Source organism: Strix aluco, chromosome 4 (genome assembly GCF_031877795.1).
Source record: "Strix aluco isolate bStrAlu1 chromosome 4, bStrAlu1.hap1, whole genome shotgun sequence".
Taxonomy (NCBI): Eukaryota; Metazoa; Chordata; class Aves; order Strigiformes; family Strigidae; genus Strix; species Strix aluco.
Window position 1 is genome coordinate 14,225,161 of NC_133934.1, and position 21,296 is coordinate 14,246,456.

The 21,296-nt window shown below is 37.5% G+C and overlaps 1 protein-coding gene across 4 annotated transcripts in view; it reads left to right on the top strand.

The window, feature by feature from the left end:
• Positions 1-15,126, top strand: part of EVC2 (EvC ciliary complex subunit 2) — an 81,479-nt gene extending 66,353 nt beyond the window's left edge. For 3 of the 4 annotated variants that reach the window (XM_074822108.1, XM_074822110.1, XM_074822109.1), the window contains 6 exons: positions 1,949-2,176; positions 4,388-4,602; positions 6,056-6,143; positions 12,077-12,270; positions 13,102-13,203; positions 13,680-15,126. In XM_074822108.1, the coding sequence (XP_074678209.1) occupies positions 1,949-2,176; positions 4,388-4,602; positions 6,056-6,143; positions 12,077-12,270; positions 13,102-13,203; positions 13,680-13,953 (1,101 nt within the window). In that variant the 3' untranslated portion in view covers positions 13,954-15,126. The remainder of the gene's footprint in view (positions 1-1,948; positions 2,177-4,387; positions 4,603-6,055; positions 6,144-12,076; positions 12,271-13,101; positions 13,204-13,679) is intronic. The other variant, XR_012623026.1, reaches the window with a different exon arrangement.
• The last annotated feature ends 6,170 nt before the right edge of the window (positions 15,127-21,296 follow it).

The following is a 21,296-nucleotide window of genomic DNA, read 5'->3' on the forward strand; positions in this document are numbered from 1 at the left end:
ACCTTAAAAAAAATTGGTCAGGCAATATGGCTCTGACAATTGCTTTTTACTCTTGAGAACATTTTCTTGTGTCAGTGATCAGTAGTGTAACAATTAATTCAGTGTGCCTTTCAGAAAAAAAACCTTGAGTCTTATTGGAGAAATTAGTCTTGTGCACAGGCTTTTGAAGAAAGGTTATTTTAAATTATAATTTTTGTTTTAAATATTTGCCTTGACACTGAGGTGTAGAATAGTCTTGATTCTAGGCCTTTGTCTTAGGTCCCTGGCTCATATCTTGAAATAACACTTTGGATTTTGAAAATAAATTTGCTTCGGCAAAACAAATAAGCCAAAACAAACAAACTTTGAAAAACACCCCTGAGTTAGGGTGGGATTGGGTGTATTGTATAATCTATATCAAAGTCGTGACTTGTAGGATTTTCTGCGGAAGTTTTTATCTTTGATTTCTGATCAGTGCTGCTAGAATACAGTGTACACCTTCAGATGCCTGTGAACAACTGGGCTATGGGCTTAAATGGGAGATGCTAAAGTTACTTGCTTTTGCTTTTCAGTAAAAAGCATTCTACAGAAAACAATAGGCCTCAAATTCACTTTAATAGGTTTCTTGCCAGCCTGCAAAGAACATAGAGGATAGATACAAAAAACTATTATTATTATTGATTTTTTTTTTCCTACTGAAAACAAACATAGAAACAACCAACAGGTGTTTGTGGATCTATCCTAAAGTAAATGTCATCTACTTTTTTTGAACAAGTACTGGAAGGCAGCTCAGCTTTTTTCCCATAAACACCCAATTTTGGCCATCTCTTTTGCTTGTCACTGGAGATGTCTGCCTTCCATGTTCAAAAATAACCGGTTAGTTTTACCATTTTGGTTACTGTATTTCCAGTAAGGTCTCTGAGTTGAATTCTCCTCCTAACTGAAATATCCCATGTGTTTATTTGTAACCCATATGCTTATTTACTGTTTAGTGTCACACACTTACATTATTCAAGATCAATTCATTAGATTAACAGTAATGTTAGACAGACAATGTCTGTCTCTTAAGATGGTGATTTGTTAAAGATGTCAAGAAAGTAAATCTTGACTCTACTTTGTGTCTTGTAGGATGATTTCTTTTGCGTTGTAATTGGCTTAATTTATGTTAGTAGGGAATATTTCCTGAAGGTAACCTTCCATCTCTTACATCATCTGGAATATCCTTGAATGCAATGGAGACTTTGGAGACTATTGCATGAGCATGAATAAGAATATTACAAGCATATGTGGTTTCAAATCACATTTTAAATTTAGTTCTATCTACTGGATAATAGAATTTGTATGATACATAGTCACTCTTAGCAGGTCCCTTATCAATAAAATTTCCGGTGAAAATTCATGGCCATCATGTTGCATATTTTTCATTTTAAGGATCTAAAAACTTGGTGGAAGTCTTTTAAATGCTCCTTTAAAACTAATCATGAATAGAGTTGATAATGTTTAATTCTGATTGGCGTGAACAGAGAGCTAATGTTTTAATATCCGGAGTACCATCTTTTTGTGCAAAGGTATTCTGAGGGACAAAATCAGGTCTTGTGCCAGTAGGAAGTCATACAGTGTTTAAAGACTACAGTTGACCTTTACAGTGTTGTAGTTTATGCTTGCAGGGCAAATACTGTTGGTCTTTATTATTCTTATTTATAGACTGGTAAAACTGTAGAGAGATTAAGACTGCTTGTATAAAGGTACACCACAGGATGCCTACTGTGCTGAGATACTAACCATGTAGTAAAAGCTTGGAATTCAATATTAAAAGCACTTTTTAAAACAATGTATTACATCCTAAGATAACAGCATTGATTTCTTTGCTGCTTTAATCCTGCTTGTTAATTACAGAGTAGTAAAATCATGAGCATACATGTAAGGTTTTCTGTTAATCTATTATCTTTTGTGTTTTGGGTTCTTTTAGGTTAAGTATGAGTTACTACTTGAGAAAGAGCATCAGCTGCGCAATCTGGAAAATAAACTTGGAGAATGTATTGCTGCTTTAGCCTTTCAGAAGACTCTTAAAAAGTCCAAAATGTTGGATCTGTATACTGCGATCATAAGTGTACAAGCTTTGCTCTTTGAACAACTGAGCACATCAAAAGCCCTGTCAAAATTGGAATGTATTCAGATCTTAGAAGCACATAATCCTGTAAGTAATGAAGTTGTGAAAAGGAAAAATTCCTGTTAGAAGACAGCAACTATCACAGCAGCTTATTTGACTTGGATTTAGCTGTGCTGGTTTGCAGCTCCTGGTGGTCTGGCCTTTAATTTCTGTGATTATGTACACTTTAATGCACTCAGTAAAAGAAATAAAGAGAAAATATTGGAGCCAGGGGAGATTGTATATCATTATTATTATTACTACTATTTATTTTTATCCTAGTAGCATCCAGAGATCTATGGTCAAAAAGAGCAGTATTTTGGTGGCTAATTAATATTGAAGTTTTATTGATCACAAGGAAGACAACTGGGAAGTGATTGTGAGTCATGACTGGGATAGTGTGTAAATTGTCATGACTGTGTTACAGAATTGTTCACGTTAGGGTGCTATCCATACGGTAAAATCCATAACCACATGATATGCTTCAATCACCGAGTTTTCAAAGATTATATATACAGCCCCCTACCTGTCTATCTCCCTCCAAGCATGCTTATGCAGTTTAAATAGTAGAAACTTTGGAAAGACCTCTTCCCTTCATCGTATTTATTACATACTTGATATGTGCCAGTTTTCTAATCCTTTTTTAATACTTCAGTGCTCTGTATTCATAAGGATTTTTTTTTTCTTTTACATCTGCTATTTGAAGCCATCCAACTGAGACTTGGGAAAGCACTGGAGTAGAACAAACAAAATGGGGTTTTAAGACCAAAACCTCTTTGCTGGAAGGCATCATTAGACAGCTATTGCTGTGAAAACTCCTGGTTAAACTTTAATGCTGTCATCTCTACAGTTTCTCTTAGAATGGCAGTTAGAATGCCTACATGTTTCCAGTTTTGCTTAAATTTGTATTAAATCTGTAGGAAATAATGAAAGGTGTATTTAGATGGAGTAAAAAAAAAACTTAATCTGGAATTATTGCCTTTTATGTAGTAAGTGTAAGGGGGCTCTACAAAGAGGTTGCTTTTAGCTTCTCTGTCCTTGAACAGATGAAGAAAAAGGATTGAAGGAGAGGCAGAAGAGAGATCTAGAGTAGCTAACACTGGATTCTTTATCCAATGTGTAAGAACTGAGTTGAACCCTATTTTGGGGAAAAAAAAAAATTATTTTAGGCATCATTTAAAGTGTCCGTTAGGCTTGGTTCACAAGGACTGTTTTCTGGTGATCAAACCTCTCTTTCTTGCTGTGTTTTTGTCTAACTCCTTTGTCCCACTAGCTGACAAATTTTAAAACCTGTTACTTTAAAACAAATATATCAGATTACACAGGATTCCCTAATGCTGCTGGCATCAGTGATAGTTTTTCCAATCAGTGAAACAAACACATCTGGTTATATGTGAATCTGCTTCATCCCCGTAGAGATAACAAGTTAATAACTCAGTTTTGGTGTCAGGAGAGTGGATCTAAACTCCAATGTCAAATCTTGCTGACCAGGGAGCACTTACTTAGAGATGCCATGCTCAGTGAACCTGTAGTCTGAATCCAGCTGATGAGGTGGAGGAATAGATTAAAATTCAGTGTTTTCTCCCAGGTACAAGTTGGGAAGTAGAGCACTGAGATATTAAGCAACTTAAAGCTTGAGGTCAAACAATGACATTGGAAAACTGGAATATGAAGCCTTCCTTCTGATGTCCAGTTTGACTCTTTGACCAAAGAGAGATCTTTGGTGTGAGGGATCTAGTCCACTTAAGACTTTGGGTTTTAACCCTTTGATTTTTAGAGCATTGTATTTTAACCCTAATTTTATCACAATAAAAGTGAATATTTAACTGCAGACCTCTTTGATGTTAGCTGTTGATTCAGTATAACTAAAACTAGTCAGTCTTGAGTTTCTCAGGCCGTTTCAGTGGCTTTATGCAGCTTGTAGATGAATTCTAATGGTGCCATTCTTTTGTCTGGATCTCAGCCATGCTGGTAGTATACTTTCTAGAAGTCCTCTACAGAGAGCATTGACCTTTAACACAATGAAAATTCACTCATATCTTTCAGCATTGTTCTGATATTCATAGCATGCAAGTCATGTTTACTGAAGCCGTGCAATGAATTGGAAAGTGTAAATGACTGCAAGTGGCTGGGTGGAATGAGAGATGAATAAACTAATACCAGAAATTCTGATACTACCTTTTTTTCTTCACTCCAAATGAAATTTGTTCTTACAAGTTAAATTATGACTTTTTATCATTATGTTTTTTCAACCTCTAGGAGATCGAAGAACTTGACAGGAAGCTGGAGTATGAGATGTTGCATAAGGAGTCAGCTCAGCAGCAGCAGCATGTAATGAGTAGGCAGGGGTGGACTCCAGATGGATTAGGACTTTCAAGTGAAGCTGCGGAAACAAATACAGACAGACAGGTGACAGTTCTGCTAAGACAGGCCATGAATAAATGTAGGCAATTTATAAATCTGCACCAGCAAAGGTAAGTGCTTTGATCTCAGGTTTTACTAAGTTACTGCAGTCCTTGTGGACTAAGATACCACAGAGAAACAGCAGGCTAAATGCTCTGCTGTGTTGGGGAGGGAGTACACATCTATGTTTGAACAGTGCATTTTTGTGATGTGGCCCAGAGCATAACTGAGGAGTCTTGGGAATATTGAAATAAGAAACTTGAAATAATAACTTGGTTACATACAGACTGTGATGTGTTGCATGGCAATCGCCATTTTTTGATGGGGACAGTGGACTCCTTAGCAGCAAGGAGGAAAAGAATTTTAATACTGTTCATGTGCTTCCCAAGAAGATGGGTAGGGACTTCTCTGACCCCAACAGATCAGGTTTCATTGGAAGTAGCTGAGGCAATTTAAGTTGAATTTCCGTCTCCAGTGTCACACTGTAGACTGCATTCCCTGTCACACAATCATTTTTGATGGGATGTATAAACTCTTCTTCAGAGACAGGCTCAATTTCACTTTTCCCTGACCAGTTTTTAAGTAAAGATATCAGTGACCAAAAAAAAAAAGCCTCTTGGGAGGTATATAGAAATACCTATCTTGTCATGAAGGTTGTCTAGCAAAAATGAGTGATAATTTTCAAAACTGCTAGGTATTGTATTACGTTCATTAGGGTTACAGGAGTTAGAAATTAAAGTTCTCATGTGTATTGCACAGTATTAAAAACCTACCTCATTTCAAGTTTCATGTAAGATCCTGAGAGTGTGCTTTCCATTACAAAGAGGGTTTTCCATGAAACAATTGATATATTAAAAATGGCTTTGATAGGCTTTGAGAGGAGTTACTGCACTCTTAAGTCTGTTTTAATTCTGAAAGGGCTGGAGCTCTAATCAGTGTAGATTAATGACTCTCCTGTTGCAGAAGTAAAGAGGCACTAGAAGAGCAGATAGGTTACTGGCTTGGAGATACTACTGTAGAGGTACATCAGTGAAGCCTTTAAAGAAACTGCAACTAGTCTTTACTATTTACCTGAAAACATAATAGAAGAAACAAGTTTTATACTTTTCCCAAATGACATAAGGATGGCTTCATGGTTTGGTCCAGAAACAAAAAAATCACCAGTAGGGAGGAAGTTAACTGTTTGCTATTATATTCCAGCAACAAAAAAGATTCACAACTTGCCATAAAGTGTGGTAATGAAATTTAAAGAAGAGGATAGGGAGAGGTTGAATCCTGTTGCTTTGGAGCAATTCCAGATTTGAATTGTGCGCAAGAACATAGCCTCAGATCTGCTCTAATGTTTGCTTGGTGGTTTAGGGGAGAAAGGAAGAGAAATTGGCTTATTTTAGAAGTTACGCTGCTCACCCAACTTGGCAGACAGAAAGATATGCTTCCTGAATGGATGACTTTCAGATATTGTTTCCTATAATACAGTCATTGCACCTGCAAAGATTTCAATGTTAATTCTATCTTTCACTTCAGCTTGAGAGATGAGCAATGGAATTGCACGGTGCGTGAAGATCTCCTGGAAAATATAGAAATGGATGCATTTTTGGCACTTTATAGTCAGGTAAGCATGAAATTGAACAAAGCTTCCAAGTTTAAATTACAGCTGTATCCAGAATTCAGCTTTTCTTACTTTTGGGGGAACAATTACAGATGTATTTGGACCCAGTTCTGCTAATAGTCACTACCAGTTCTGGTGTTTGTAGTCTGTATTATCATCCACTTCAGTTAATTCTGACCTACTTTCAACATTTTGAATTTTATGAGTTATCACTTACAAATCCTTACTAGAGGTTGTCCTATTGCATTTCATTCTGTGGAGAGAACTAAATTGCCTGAGTTTCTGGTTTACAGACAGATTTACAGTCTGTTTTTCATGTAATGAGACAAGGCTTTTGTTTAGGCTTTAATCAGTGTTAGAAAGGATTTGCATCGATTGTGTTACAAAACTAAATGATAGAAGGGACTGCTAGTTACATTTTCTAGTATCGTTTCTCATACCGCTTTCAAAATGAGCATCACTTCTTCAGGTAGTTTGCTATCTGGTGACTGCCTATCAGTGCTACAAAAGGCATTAAAAGTGAATCACTGTTGTCCCCAAGTTTTCTGCAGGCCTTGGTTGAGATATGTAGCTAGTGTCAGAAAAGAGACTCAGTGTTGCAGCTTTGCACATCCAAGTATCTTGCTTCTCAGGGACGGAAGTGGTTACAGTCACCTGTATCATAAATTGGGAGCTTCAGAGGCCAGCAAGCCAAGGAGGGACCACTTAGACTAAGGATCTCTCAGATTTTTCTGTGCCTCAGCTTGTTTCTGCTCAGTTTTCTGACCTCTTTATCCTCTCCCAAGTTAGATGTCTATTTGAGATCAGCTACTCTCACGAAGAATTGAAGTGAGACTCCTGTATATTATACATGTGTTAAGAGATTCACCTGGAAGGTAGCACATGTTTTCAGATCCTTACTCTGATTTGGGAAGGGAATTTGCATCAAGAACTCCCAAAGCTCACAAGAGTGTGATAATCACTTCATTGCCTCTCATGGGAACACTTGGGCTTCATTCAGAGCAGAGTCCTTCTGCAAGCTTCGCTGGAAGATCTAAATATCTGGCAGCTTGATGGCTAAGCTGCTGTCCTGGAATGGAAGATCTCGCTTTATGCTAATGAACTAAATCAGGTAGAGTGGAAATTCAAACCTCATCTTACACTTTCCAAGAGCATCCTGTCCTCTGGGCATAATAATATAAGCACCAAAACCCCATTCTGGCCTGTCTTGCAAAGTGTAACATTTGAAGGTGTTTGGCTAGGAGGTCATGATCATTGTTACCAGCCTTCTAGTTTTAAGCCCAGCATCAGTGGAAAATAAACATCAGGACAGATAGAAAAATTGAAAATGCTTCGAAAGGTCCTTTGGGCTTTGCTGATCTTTTCCTGCACTACTGTGGTTTAAGTCATTAGTTGTGGTGGCCCATAGTCTTGGGAATTCTTTATATACTTTTTTTTTCCTAGTTCATTCTATATTTATCTGACAAAATATGCTGCATCCAGAAATGTTGACCAGTATAGAGACTTTAAACGACACAGACCAACTCCTCCAGATTAACACTGCTGAGACCATTTTCATAGTTTCAGTGCTTTTAAATATGCTATAGCCTTGAAATCTTGGACTAATCGAAGGAGTGGCTGGGACCTTGTACAGTGTTTATTTAGCAATTTTGTGGGCTGGCAAAAACAGTCATCATTAAGTGGGACTCTTGGAGAGCACAAGTAGTGCATTAATCTCATACACTGATTCTTAGCTTGCTGTCCTCCTGGGGATAGAAGGGTGGAAAGAAGATGCATCTAACCAGCCAGCTGCTCAGCAGAAGAGTTCTTATCTTGCAAAGGATGTCATAAATTGTTTTTCTGCTGCCCTTGAGTTTGGTTGTCTCTGACAGAGCCTCACCATCTACCTCTTTCATAAAGGCATGAATTCAAGATTTGTGGCTTGCTAAGATGAATTTTGAAGCAGCTGTACATGTAGCATTTGGTGGAAGGGAAGAGACAAACCTGGTGGCTGAGTGTCGATGCTGCTGGCTGTGGAGCATTTCGAAGGGAACCCTCTCCCAAGAGACCTTGGCTCTTTTCTTAACATTTCAGTTCAAAGACAGTGCTCCCATTTGTTTGGAAGTGTTAATCGTATTTATCATCAGACTGCTCGGGACTAACCAGGAATGTGTTGGTTTTAAATGTTACTGTAGCTTGTTTCTGTCCTGGAAAGCTTGATAATACTAGTAGTCCTTGTCCTGCATTCCCGAAAATCATACTGCTTGGCTGGGGGGAAGCTGGGTATTCCTTTTCTACAGTTTAGGTAGAAATGTTGCTCAAGTTGCTGACAGTTTAATTGTCTTCCTGTGATGGTTGTTAGGTCCCTTCGGCATGGATATATTGTGAAAGCAGCTGAACAGCATGGCATGTGTTGTGCAAGTTGTGAGGTTAAAATCATTGTTTTGCACATTACAGATGCATGCAAACAGAATATGTCATAATTTTCACAGTACCCAGTCCTCTTAGCAGCCTAGCAGGTGAACAATGACCCTTGAAAATTACAGATTTTGACATCCTGAAGACAGATTTAAGAGCATCACTATCACCTCACTGCACTTGGAAGACTGGACACGGTGTTCAGTGTATACTTGGTGAACTGTGCTTTGTGTTTTGTTCACAATATTCCCTGAAGAAATAATTAATTTGTGTAAATATGCATTAGATATACCATTGAGGTTTTTGTATTATATTTATTCATACACAGTGTAGCCCAGAGGTATTCTGGGACATACTTTATTGAAATTCTGTAAAACCTACATGTATTTACCCTTAAGATATACAAAACAAAATTTCTGTTCTCAGCAAGTACAATAGTATAATAACTCCAACTAGAATTCCAAACCTGACTACTCTTAATTCAACTGTAAAGAAGTATGTGCATAGTAGACTAGTAATTTATTAAGTTATTAAGGCCCACAGTGTAACGTGTTCCTACTTTTGGATGTGCTTGATTTTTAAATCTTTTTTCCCCCTGTTTTCTTAGAATTTATAGAACTCATTATATTGGAAAGTATTAGAAAACTATAGCTTTTGTACCTCTGTATCTTGCACTCATTCTTTTCTTTAAAGAGGATTTTCCCCTTTACACTAGTTTTCAAAACTATGGATGCAGCCCTCTCTGGAAAACCAGATAAGTTTTACTTTCCTGCATTTTGTGTTTCAGCTTACATCCTTATGGAGTCAGATCTAGGTCAATAAGAGGTTTGCTTGAATGATAGTGAGTTCAGGATCATAAGCCTCTGGCTGAGAAATTACTTTTAAATAAGCTCGTAGCTATAGCCCCAGGTACACTAATTGCATTTTAGAGACAACAGATGATGCAGGCAGACTGTCCTGTGGAAACAGCAAAGCAAGCTTGAAACACAGCATGGATTGAGTTTATTGATTCTTGCATTAGTTACTTAAATACACATTGCTCAGGCCCGATACTTAAAAGTAATTCTGCTGTTTGTAAACTACAACTCATTCCTATTGTGACCAAATTCAGAGAATACAAATGAGGTTATTGGTGCCACAAGAAGCATTTATATCCATTAGATGTTATGAAAAAAGTGAATTCCTAATCTTTGTGGTACCTTACCGTATAATATACCTGAAGAATCAAACTTAGCCCACACTGGAGGGCTTTTGGTCTGACTAGTGTGACCGTTCCTGTGTTTGCATGCACATTGACTTCTCCTTCCTACTTCTGCAAGCTGGTCTGGGTAGCTGTGAGCATCTGAAAGTGCTACTTGCTGCTGGTGCATGTTCACAGATCAGCGCTCCCTTTGCCATACATATGCTAGATGCACCTGGCTGGTGGGGTCTTCTGCCACTTTTGGTACTGTTGACAGCATTGTGGCACCTTATGGATTACTTAATTGTGAATTCTGCTGTGTTAGAAGAGCATTAAGGGTTGCCTCTCAGTCCAAATCACACTTGATGCAGAAAGGCAAAGGTCAGAGTGGAGAAAAGAACATTTTAAAGAGGAAAGTATTACAGAGGGAAAGCAGAACTGAAGTCATGATGTTTCTTTCAATCATCCATGTATAAATTACTGAGTTAAATGTCTGGAGACCATTTAGCCAAAAAAAAAGTAGAATAGGTCACAGAGATGTGTCATTTTTATTCTCACTTAATGTTATTTTTTGTGAGTTTCTAGAACAGTTTTTAAAGACCAAAAGTGCACACAGTCTGTATACAACTACAGAAATTAAACTTAGGTGTCTGTATTAGCATTTAAGCTCTTATTTACATTCCTCTCCAGAGAAGAATCAAATAGTTTCTTGCCCTAAGAAGCCTGAACAGACATGTCTTTTACTTAACTTTGGTGCCTGTTTAGGGTGAAAATATTAGACATGTTAGATACCATGTCAATTTACAAATCTCTCATCAGTCTTAGCATTTTTTTCTTGTTCATTCTAGTATCTCAGTGGTTTCCATGTAAAACCTATAACAAGACTGAAGAGCCCTGGATACTTAGGGAAGTGGCTAGTTTTCCTGCCTTTTGGAGAGAAGTTCTTTGCTTGGAGAACGGTTATGGGAAAAGGCAGTTGACTGATTTCTTTATTTTGTGTGGCCATCTAAATTTGGGTTAGAACTGCTTTGGGGGTGATTGCTTTGTTTTTACATGGATTTAGCAGAAAGTATTGTCCTTTACAGAGCATCCTTTTGGTGAAATGGCTTCTTTCAAAGATGATGATTCACTTAATACAGGGATCTCCTAGGTGCATTCAGTTCATCATGTGAAAAAGAGACAGAGTTCAAACATTTGCTGTGACATTTTGAATCCACTGTGGACAAAGAAATCGGCTGTCTTCCTGCATGGTGGGACCTTGTGGGTTTTTTATGTGACACGGGGTTTATAGTCATCTCCCCCATGCTTATCGGAGGGTCAACAGAGCAGAGGTGACTCAGCTGTTGTGAGTCATTTTGAACATTTGGCATGTTTTAGCTAACTTTGGCTACCTGAGATACATGTATGGTTTGAATAGACTACAACAGCGTTTTTCTGGCATCCTCTCAGGCATTTAACTTGCTTTAAATTGCTCTACTCTTTTCTTTCCACGTAGTTCTCAATATATCGTAGACTTTACATGTTTAATACGTATGAGAAATCTGCAGAAACAGTCCTGGGGACACAATAGTTTCGACAGCAGAGCAGAAGATAACAACAGGGTTTTGGTGTTTGGAGAGGGGCGGGAAATGGGGCTGGTTGATTGTCTAGGGAACAACTAAATTTGAACTTAGAATATTTGAACGCTACGTGAGTATGCTTTACCACTGACCTTTGGGCCAAAAAAGAGAGGACATTTGGAAAAAACACCACCACCAAAACAAAAACAGCTGTTTCCTTCACCTCTTAACAAATTTTAAAAGCTGTCCCCTGAGCTTATTACAGAATCTGCTGTTAAGAGAGGCTGAACAATGAAGTGCTCAACCATGGCAACATGTAAACGTTGTCATTAGGTTTCAGAGGCTATTCTTTTTTTCCCCCTAATTTTACAGACCAAGGGATGCCATATTGCTTCATTGCTATCTTTAAAGAATTTCTTTATAATAGTACAATCCATAAATTAACTAAACCTTACATGCTTAGAATATGGTTGCACTGTAATTTTTCAGATCGAGGGGCATCGAGTACCTGCCCTAAGCACATATGCTAAGATCAGCTGGTTGTTCAAAATTTAAGTTGCCTATATTCAGAATGAAATGGACAGCTGTAATATATATGGGCCAGTGTGGGTAGAAACAGTGAACATTGGGACTATGACCACTTGACACCAAAACTGTCACCACTAACATGATTTTCACTAATATTTTTTGTTTCTATAATGAATAATTCTTTAATGATAGCAATTAAAATTTCCTAACAGTTTTTTTTATTATTATTTTCAATGCTAAATTTATCTGTCTTCTACTCATTAATCCTCTAGGAGCTCCGACTGGCAGGTTATTTAGCCAAACTGACGAGGGTACCAATGGGGATGTTGCACAGGATCCTGAACTTACTGCTGCCCTCCAGCTCACAAAGTGAGGTTCTTTCTGTCCTCGATTCCATCAGTAAATATTCAGATGGTATTGCTGAAAGTGACAGTAATGCAGATGAGTCTGGCAGCTGTAGGAAAAGGTCAGTGTGATATTTTTTGGTAGACCATTGCAAGAGAGTACTGCTTTATGTGCATATGTATTTGCTGGACAAGCAGGTTGACAACAATAGAAAAAAATCACAGGTGCATAAGTTTCCTTTTTGAAATATTTTTGTGGGTAAAAATACTGCAAATCTGCTACCTTATTTTGTGAAATATTTCAGCTATAATAAATTGGTTGATAAAGAGTTGATACATTTTATAACTTTGTGAATTAAACAGGGTTTTTTATAGATTTATAAATCTTGCTCTAATCAATTTCTTTCTGTTGACTTTAATAGGAGTTTATTAAAATATTTTCCTTCCAGCTTTCTGTATTTATAATATTCATAGCACACCAGATTTCAGGTGTCTGTAGCTCCTAAGGAGGTCCTCCTTTCTAATAATTACTAAAGTCCCAAGAGGCCACTGTTTTTTCCCTTTGCTCAGGGACAGGTAGTCCCCCAGAGCCTTCATCCTTACAGTTTATCCCCATTAACACCAGCCGAATAGCTGTGCAACCAGCACCGAGAGGTGCTCCCAAACCCTCTCCCCCAACTCCTGCCATGACATGGGAAGGGGAGAAAAGCAGATCTTGTGGCACTGGGCCCTCTAGTTGTCAGATGTGAGTTGTCTTGGGACCATGGCCTGAGGTGTGAGCTTAGATGATTTAAATGATCTGTGACAGGGCAGCACAAATACTTGAACTTCCTTACGGACTGTGTTCATGGTATTAGTCATGTGTTTGGTAGCTAAAAACAGAAAGAGGAGGAAAGTGTATATATTTGGGGATTTGCTGCTGGGAGTTGTTTTTTTCTTTCCTGATCCTTCAGGAAGAACCAAGAGTTATGGCAAGCACTGGAGAACAAAGTAAGGCAAGATCTGATAAACAGCAGTTTGGAAAAGATCCCTTCTCTAAACAAGAGAAAAGACAGGTAAGGAGAAAACAGGAAGAAACATATAGGAATTTTTTTTTTATACTTCATTTCATCTCCAGAGGTTCCTCTTATATCTGTTAGAAATCAGAAAAGTTTGTAAACATGCATTTTCTGACATTGTGCTGCTGTTTGGTGCTTGTGTTTCCTACATATTTATGTATAATAAGCAATAATAGTAAATGCCTAAAAATATTTTTTCCATACATGTCCACAAAATTCACACATTTTTCATATACATTGCCCATCTTCCCTATGGTTATTTATTATAAGGTTACCTTTCCTTATGCAATTTTGTATCTCATAAAATGTTACATAAATTATTGGGGATTGGAATGGAAATTACAATTCTGTCTGTTGAGATGTGATTTTCTTTAGCTTCCAAAGTCACCACTTTTATGTCAGGATATGATATAGGAAGCTATGCACTTCTTTTTGCCCAAGTTTTCATTCTTCAATTTTTTTCATCAATGTAGCTTGATAAAGAAGAAGCATCTTGCTCTCTTGGAAAAAGCATCATTCATTCATCTTGGGTGTTCACCTACACAGTCTCCTATAGAACAGTCTAATCCACCTGTTCCTTTGAACACTGCAACTGTCGAAGCGATAGAGCTGTTAGACACAGGAGAGAAGTTGTTTTTATTCCGTGAGCCGAGTGATCCAATACTTTCTTTGCATAATTCTCCAAGGAAAAAGAAACAGAACTTTCTTAATTCCAAAAAGGCTGCTCGTGCAAATATGGACTCATGAGGGCAACTTCCATTCAAAGTATCAATTAGGGAAGAGCAAGTTATTTAAAATTCAGTATAATAATAAGAAAGAATGAAGTCTGCAGTTTAAATAAGATGTGCGTTGCTTTAATCTCATTTGTCTGACATTGTAAATAGCTGTAGTTTTAGAATGGCACAGTTAGCAATGTGCATTGTGCATTTTTTAATTCTTTTCAGTGTATGATGCAGTAGATGAAATATGGGTGTTCTATGATGCACGTTCTGGAAGGCAGGACTTAGTGTTCCTTCAGTACATTTTGATCATTTTTGCACTGATTTTACTGTAGCTGTATTTTCATAATTTATATAGAAAGGTTATTTATTATATAAAGTAAGTACTGATTTACTATTCTTGTATTTATATATTCTTGTAATAAGCTGTGGTATAGCAGATGATGTGAAGAGATGAAGTGGATGACCCACAAGTCCTCTGTTCTCTGATTTTCTGTTATTCTAGTTAATTTACTGTATAATGTTGTGTTCTTAGTAGACTTTGAATGTTACTTCTGCAGTTTGTGTTCTGCATAACTGGTAGTCCAAATCTTCAGCATATACATATGTACTTAGCCTTACATTCTGGAATAACTTCAGCTTTTCGCTGTTGCTTCTAAGCTTATTTCAGTTGAACTATGAATGTGGCTACAGTCCAAAACTGTGGTAAATATTTGCAACCTGTTGCAAGTCTTTTTCTTGGTGAACCAATATCACCACACTTGCTCGGTAGAAAAAGGAAAAAAAAATGTAAATAGGAACGTTAATACCTTCAAAAACTTTTTTGATGACAGTGCTGCCAACTGTCACTATTTTAGGTGGGTATTTTTGTAGTTCTTATGCCTAGGTTTCTCTAAATTGATGAGAATATCATTTTACATTTCAAAAAGAGTTAATTTTAAAAACTTTTTAGTTGACAGAAAGAAGCCTATAAGTATGAACCCTAAAAACAGGAACAGGAAAGGGCTAATTAAAAGAAACACATATATTTGTTAATATTTCATTATAGTCAAGCCTGTTTTGAGGTTTTTTGAACTGTATTTAGATGCTATGCTCTGAGGGTACTGTGATCATATATGTTGCAATTTTTCATGTATGTTTTCTGTGTCTTTGTATTAATAGGGTGCCAGTTTCATTTTAAAAAATAAAATGTTACTATGTATGTGTGTCTGCAGTTGGCGTCTGTTCCAAGTGGAAAAAACCATATTTTTTTTCCCCCTACTTCTCTTGACAAGTTTTAAATATTCATCCCACAGTAAACAACAATTAGTGTTTCCTATTGCTATTAGCATTAGAAAATGTATGCAGTAATTAGCCTGATAATCCTAATTATTTTTTGATTGCGTTCTTCAGTCTTTTCATAGAAGTCATCGCTGTCATGGAAAGAGGAGTCTAGCAGGGTTGTGGGAGTTCAGTCTCCATGTTTTAACGCATCTGCTATGTTGTCCCCAGGGCGTGGGTGGGTAAAGGCAGGGTCTGTCCTACCTTTGAGGTAGGTCAGAGGTGTATAGGAGGAGCATCAGGTGTATCAGGCCAAGGGATTTGGCCCTGTGCAAGAAAAGGCAATAGGAAAACCTGAGCTGTGCTTGGAGCTGCAAGGAGTGCTTGAAAGCTGAAGTACCCTCTCTCGAATGTGAGTCTCGTCTAGGATTTCTTCGCAAGCCCAGACTCTAGCCTCTTATATTATAGATCTGGCCTGTTGTCTTATAGAAGGGAAATGACAGTACTGATCACAGGTAAGACAGTGGGCCAAATCGCTCTAATCAGTTACAATAATACAATGCAACATCTGAATATTGATTGCAATATCAATTTATTATCCTTAAAAGATAATCTGTATGTTTAATGATAGAAAGCTGATTTGTAACTGTTACATACCTCATCACAAATTTGAAGAAGCTCAGTGATTGTAACTATTCTAGCAGGGAAAGTCATGCACTGCTATGAATTAGTTTCTTACTGTGCAATACATACTCAAAGAAATGTCCAGACCTTAACCTCTCTTGTGCCTCATGAAAGAAGTACTAGCTAGTTAATAGCCCACTTCAATAAAGAGCTGACTTATGTTCAGCTTTGAGTTGTTCAGAGGACAGAGGAGGGCCAGTTCTTGTCTGTGCAGTTCTGTGTGTGTACCATAGGTATTAGCATCTGTATTTCACAGTCGAAATCTCCCAAGGAATGTGTGCTAGACAAGCCATTCAAATTAAGCCCACTTGGCTTCATAGTCATCAATAAAATAAGTAATATAAGGCCAAATTCTTCAGGATTTTGAACATTATCCACATGGGGCAAATTCTTCTTCATTCTTCATTCTTGCTGAAAGGGATACCTCACAGTCTCTCTGAACCTCCTAATTTTAAACAGACATAGCCAAATTAAAAGGATAAAAGTATCTGGGAAGGGTGCTAATGTCATGCTCATTGTAGAATTGGGACTTCAAAGAAATGTCTCGCTTGTTTAGCAACTCTTCCTGTTGATTTCTACCTAGCTGTATAATGTATTTAACTGAAGTTGAAAATACTGGAAATGAAGGACCCTCTAACTAATCACACAACTAACTGTGTTCCCCTGGAAGTTTGTTACTTCTCATCTTGTCCCTGACGGTTGACAACGTACTCCTATTTCCATTGTGGCTCCTGTCTCCACTCAACTTGAAGCCATTGACCAAGGAGCCAAAACATGCAAAGAACAGGCAAAAGTAACTGTCCTGGGGCAGTGATGATTTAATCCACACAGTAAAAACTGACTTACTGGCAATGGTATAATTTATTGAAGAAATTATTCTCCATGCTGGACTAAAACTGTATCATTTCTTCAACATACATCCAAGTAATGTTATCTTTCAGTCTGCACGCAGTGCACAGCACATCTCTTGTGCCCAGGGCAGTGTCTGGGCACAACTTGGCTCCTGGTTCAGGATTTTCAGGAGGCTTATTAGTTGCTCACAAGCTCCCCAGCATTACCATCAGCCCAGCTTTCTGCTCATGGTGTGATTCCTCATGAAGAACCACGAAGTGTTTGTCACAACGGAGGTATGCATCAGTAGGGGACAAAATGCTAGCACCATATAGACTCAAACAAAATTATTTTAAGATAACTTCAGTCCTTTTAAGATTAAAAGAGCACTTACTGGAATGTTTAAAGTTGTCAAGGTCCTCAGTGTCCATAGATGTAAACACAATCAGTATCCATATGCTTCCGGACCTGTGCAACTATTTGCAGTGGGGTAAGTAATTATTCACCAGGTTTTCTGCTGTGTCATATTATGATCCTGTTGTTCATGTCATCTGCTGTAGTTTTCTTATGAATGCATTTACTGAAGTCTGATTAGTTTGAATAATGAAGTTCTTTGCTACGTCTCTTAATAGAATTGAAACAAAAATCACGGTGTCATAGATAATAGTGTGAAGCCTGCATAGTTTTCTTTAGAAAGATGTTAAAAGATTGTTTATTCTCCTTGCTGTATTCTGTCTTGGCATATCAGAGGTACAGATACTGGATTAGCATACAAGACCTGTTGCTCACTCAGTTGTTTAGTTTAAGATCAAGTTTTTGTTTAAAAGATTTAATTTTAAACTTTTTTTAATAAAAAAAGTTCCCACGTGGTGAAAAACATCTTAGGGAAGATGTGCACATAGTGTTGTTCTGTAGTGATTGAGCTGAAAATGTTTCTGTGAAACGAGTTGAGATTTGCTGCAGTTTCAGTTTCATTTCCCTGCCTCAGTATTATGTAATAATTTGTTATAAAATAGAATACACATGCTGAGCCTAATGAAGAATAATTAATACAAAGAATGAATGACTGAATATTCTGGTAGAGAATTTCAACATTGTATCAAAAAGTCAATCAATTGTAAAGAAAAGTGAAAATATATATATGGACCTGGCCTTTCACTAAAGAAAAATGTGAAAATGAAAGTAAAAATATGATATTTTTGTGAAATTGTTACATTTAATAGATAATTTTATCTTCACTTATTGCTAGAGTAGTTTTGTTTTCAGATTAATTTTTAAAGTGACAATGTCTCTGTAATAAGGTCAATTCTGCAAAATACTCGTTTGCTTTATTTGAACCTGGGGAAATCATGCTGCTTTCTTTCATTATCTTGTATTTACCCAGCTGCTATTTTAACACCTTTATTTCTTCTGAGGAATGTTAAGTTTTTATGCTGTTATCTTAATACAACCCAGAGCCAATAATTACATTGCCTTTCATCATCAGCTCTCACTTCCCGAGAGACTGACAGCAGGATTTTCAAAGCACCAAATGCTAAGTCCGCTCACTCAGCTGACCTAGTTCCCCCTCTGCCCTGTGCCAAAATGCTTCCCTGCTGTGCTGATGTAACTGGTGCAGACATAGGTGTACCAACATAAAGCTTGTTTTCCTTACTGAATTCTGAAATCTGTATTGTCACAGGCTGTTGAGAGCTGTATGAGAGTTCATACGAACACATGTACCAGCCAAGCAGTATCATGCAAGTGGTGAACACTGTCCTCCTAGCTGAGCGCTCCAGGTAGGATCCAGCCTTTGCCACCTTTCCTTCTCCACTCAAGTCCTTTTCTGCAAAATGGCTGGCAAAGGCCACCAGGCTCAGGTCTTCAGTGCTCTCTTGCCATTTGTTTTCTTGTCATTCACACGGAGCAAGGCAAGGAAAGTCAGGCTTAACACTTGTGAAAGACTATGCAGTGCGCTCACCGTTTGTGTTGCAGACAAGCTGTGACATAAATGGTCCATTTAACAAGAAGTGATAATGCCCTTCTCCATATTTGAGCAGTCTGTGCTTGTTGGTATATAAAGCTTATTTTTCACACCTCAGCTGTATCAAGAAACTTGAGCCACATTGACTGAAAGCAGTGTGTTTTCCCCAAGGTTCAGATATTCCTCTGGAGAGCAAGAGGCAGATACTTGGTTATATATGCAGGGAAGTGAATTATATTTTGAAGGAGTCAACTTCTTTAGAGCATCTTCTTCAATTATGCCAGAGAAGCTAACTGCGAAAAAGAGGCTGTGTATTTTCAACCACGTTTGTTTGAAGGAAGGTAGCTGAATGAGAAAATAAATTAAAACCTGGAAGTGGCAGATACCATTCAAAAGCCAAAATGCACTCAGAATCTGAGGTCAGAACTTGATAAGTTTGAGCACTGGTGGTTGGCTTCAGTCCTTGATCTTTGCATAGTTGAGAATGACATCAATATGTGAATGGTTTTGTAGTTACTCAACTGAACAAAAGTATCCCTATGCAGAGTATTTCAGAAGGAGTAAAAAATTACTTTTGGGACCATAAATTGAAAGGTCGTTAGAAAATATTTGGAGTGGATAGATGTGCAATGTCTGTATTAGTTGGAATAAATGGACAATTGTTTGTCAGATTTTTCCAATATGTGTTCTGCTTACGGCTTGACCATCACTAGTAATTAAATCTGGTCATATCTGCCAGCAGGTTTTTATTCATTTGCTATTGATGACTGGTAATTCATTGCTCTAAAATTACCATCTTGGCTGAATCTGCAAATGGGCCTTTATGCATATTGCATACACAGGAGTATGTTTGTTATTGCTCTTTGGGTACTTTAAATCTGGGTAATTCAGGGTTGAATTATTGAAAGTGATATCTTTCAAAGGGATCTCTGCTTTCCCATCCTTAGGTCTTGGAGAATATCGAGGACATAACAGGAGCTGGAAGCTGTCTTGGAGAGTTTGCTGGTTTAGGTCTTTAGACTGTGTAAAATAATATGAATGCCCCATATTCTTTCTTGTAATATTTTTAACCAATTATCTGCTCTGCTAATGAGCAAAACTTCTCAAAATCTTAAATATATAGTATCTTATTTTTAACAACTCCTATATAATGATTAAATGTTCCCATACTCTCAGTTTCTCAAACGAGAAGGAACAGAGTAATTCAATGACAGTTTTAATAAAAATAGTTCTTTTCATAGTATTTTTTTCCAAAAGTATGTTTTTCTCACAGAAAAATTTATTTGTTTCCCTATGAAAAGATTTGTTTCTGATGTCTGCTTTTCACCTGGGAACAGAGAAAAAGCTATATTTCTATCCTGAAAGTTCGGAGATCAGGCTCAAATCCTTGCTTTGTCCCAGATTTCCTTCCTAAATCTCCCTTCTTTTCCAGGAGAATGAATATGTTAGAACTTGTGATGCTCTCTGACTGGTTCAAACCCACGTGAATACCTGCCTTTTTTTTTTAATTATTTTTATTTTCCCTTTAGTTGTATGGTTAGATGATGGTTGTTGAAGACTGAGTAGCTTTGTGGTTAGCTGGTGCGCTGCCAGTGGCTGAGCCTGACTTGGTGGGATACTGCACACTGTTCTTCTGCACACACCTTTCAAGAAAAACACCACCCAAGCCCGCCTTACCCTCCTGCCCAGCTAACACACAGTCCCGCCAGCTGTAGAGTACAGGAGATCTGAAGTGTTCAGAAGAGTCTTTCGTATACTGATAGATTTCATCAACTTCATATAAATCATGTACAGTATTTCCTGCCTTGCCCACAGTTTTTTTAGCGCAGGTTAACATTGTTAACCATGTCTCTGATTCATCATCCGTGCCATTCTGAGGACCATACTCTCCACATATCCTTAATACCAGTTCTCTTCAGACCATTCATTTGGCTGGTCAGAACTTCTTTAAATTTTGATCTTGTCCTTTGTTGTGCTTGTTGCCTTTCCTAGTTTGGTATTGTCCACAAATATAATAAGAATACTCTATTTCATCTTCGAGGTCATTAGTAGAAAGAAATGGAACATCTTCCTAATTTCAATAAAAGAATCCATAGTTGTTAGCAGTCATAATAAAGTAGAAGGGAAATCCGAAGTAATCTAAGACCTGAACTTACATCTTCAGCTGATACCTGCAGAAAGGCAGGTTCTAGACAGAGGCTGTCATACCTTCGTCCTAAAGAGTATGTGATGGTCCATTTTGTTGCAAGGATACTACAGCATAAACCAAGTCATGGTGTTCTGTGGGGAGGGAGGGGAGAGATGTTTTTTGCTTTCAAGTAGTGTGTAAACTACTTAGTATGCCATGTTTCAAAAAAAAAAAAAAAAAAACAAAAAACAAACAGGATTGCTATGGAATCTATCCATATAACTTACGCAGCTTTATAGAGGGATCAAACAAGTTCTAGAATAATGCAACACTTTCACAGTAGAGAAGAGGAAAAGCCGCATCTAAGCAATTCAGTTGATATAAATGTTAGATTCACAATTCTGGTTAGTAACTTTTGACCTTATTTGTATAGCAAGCCAGGATGCTGTTAACATGATTGTCTTTTTGAAGGGATATAGTACTTTTAGTAGAATATGTTCTTGGT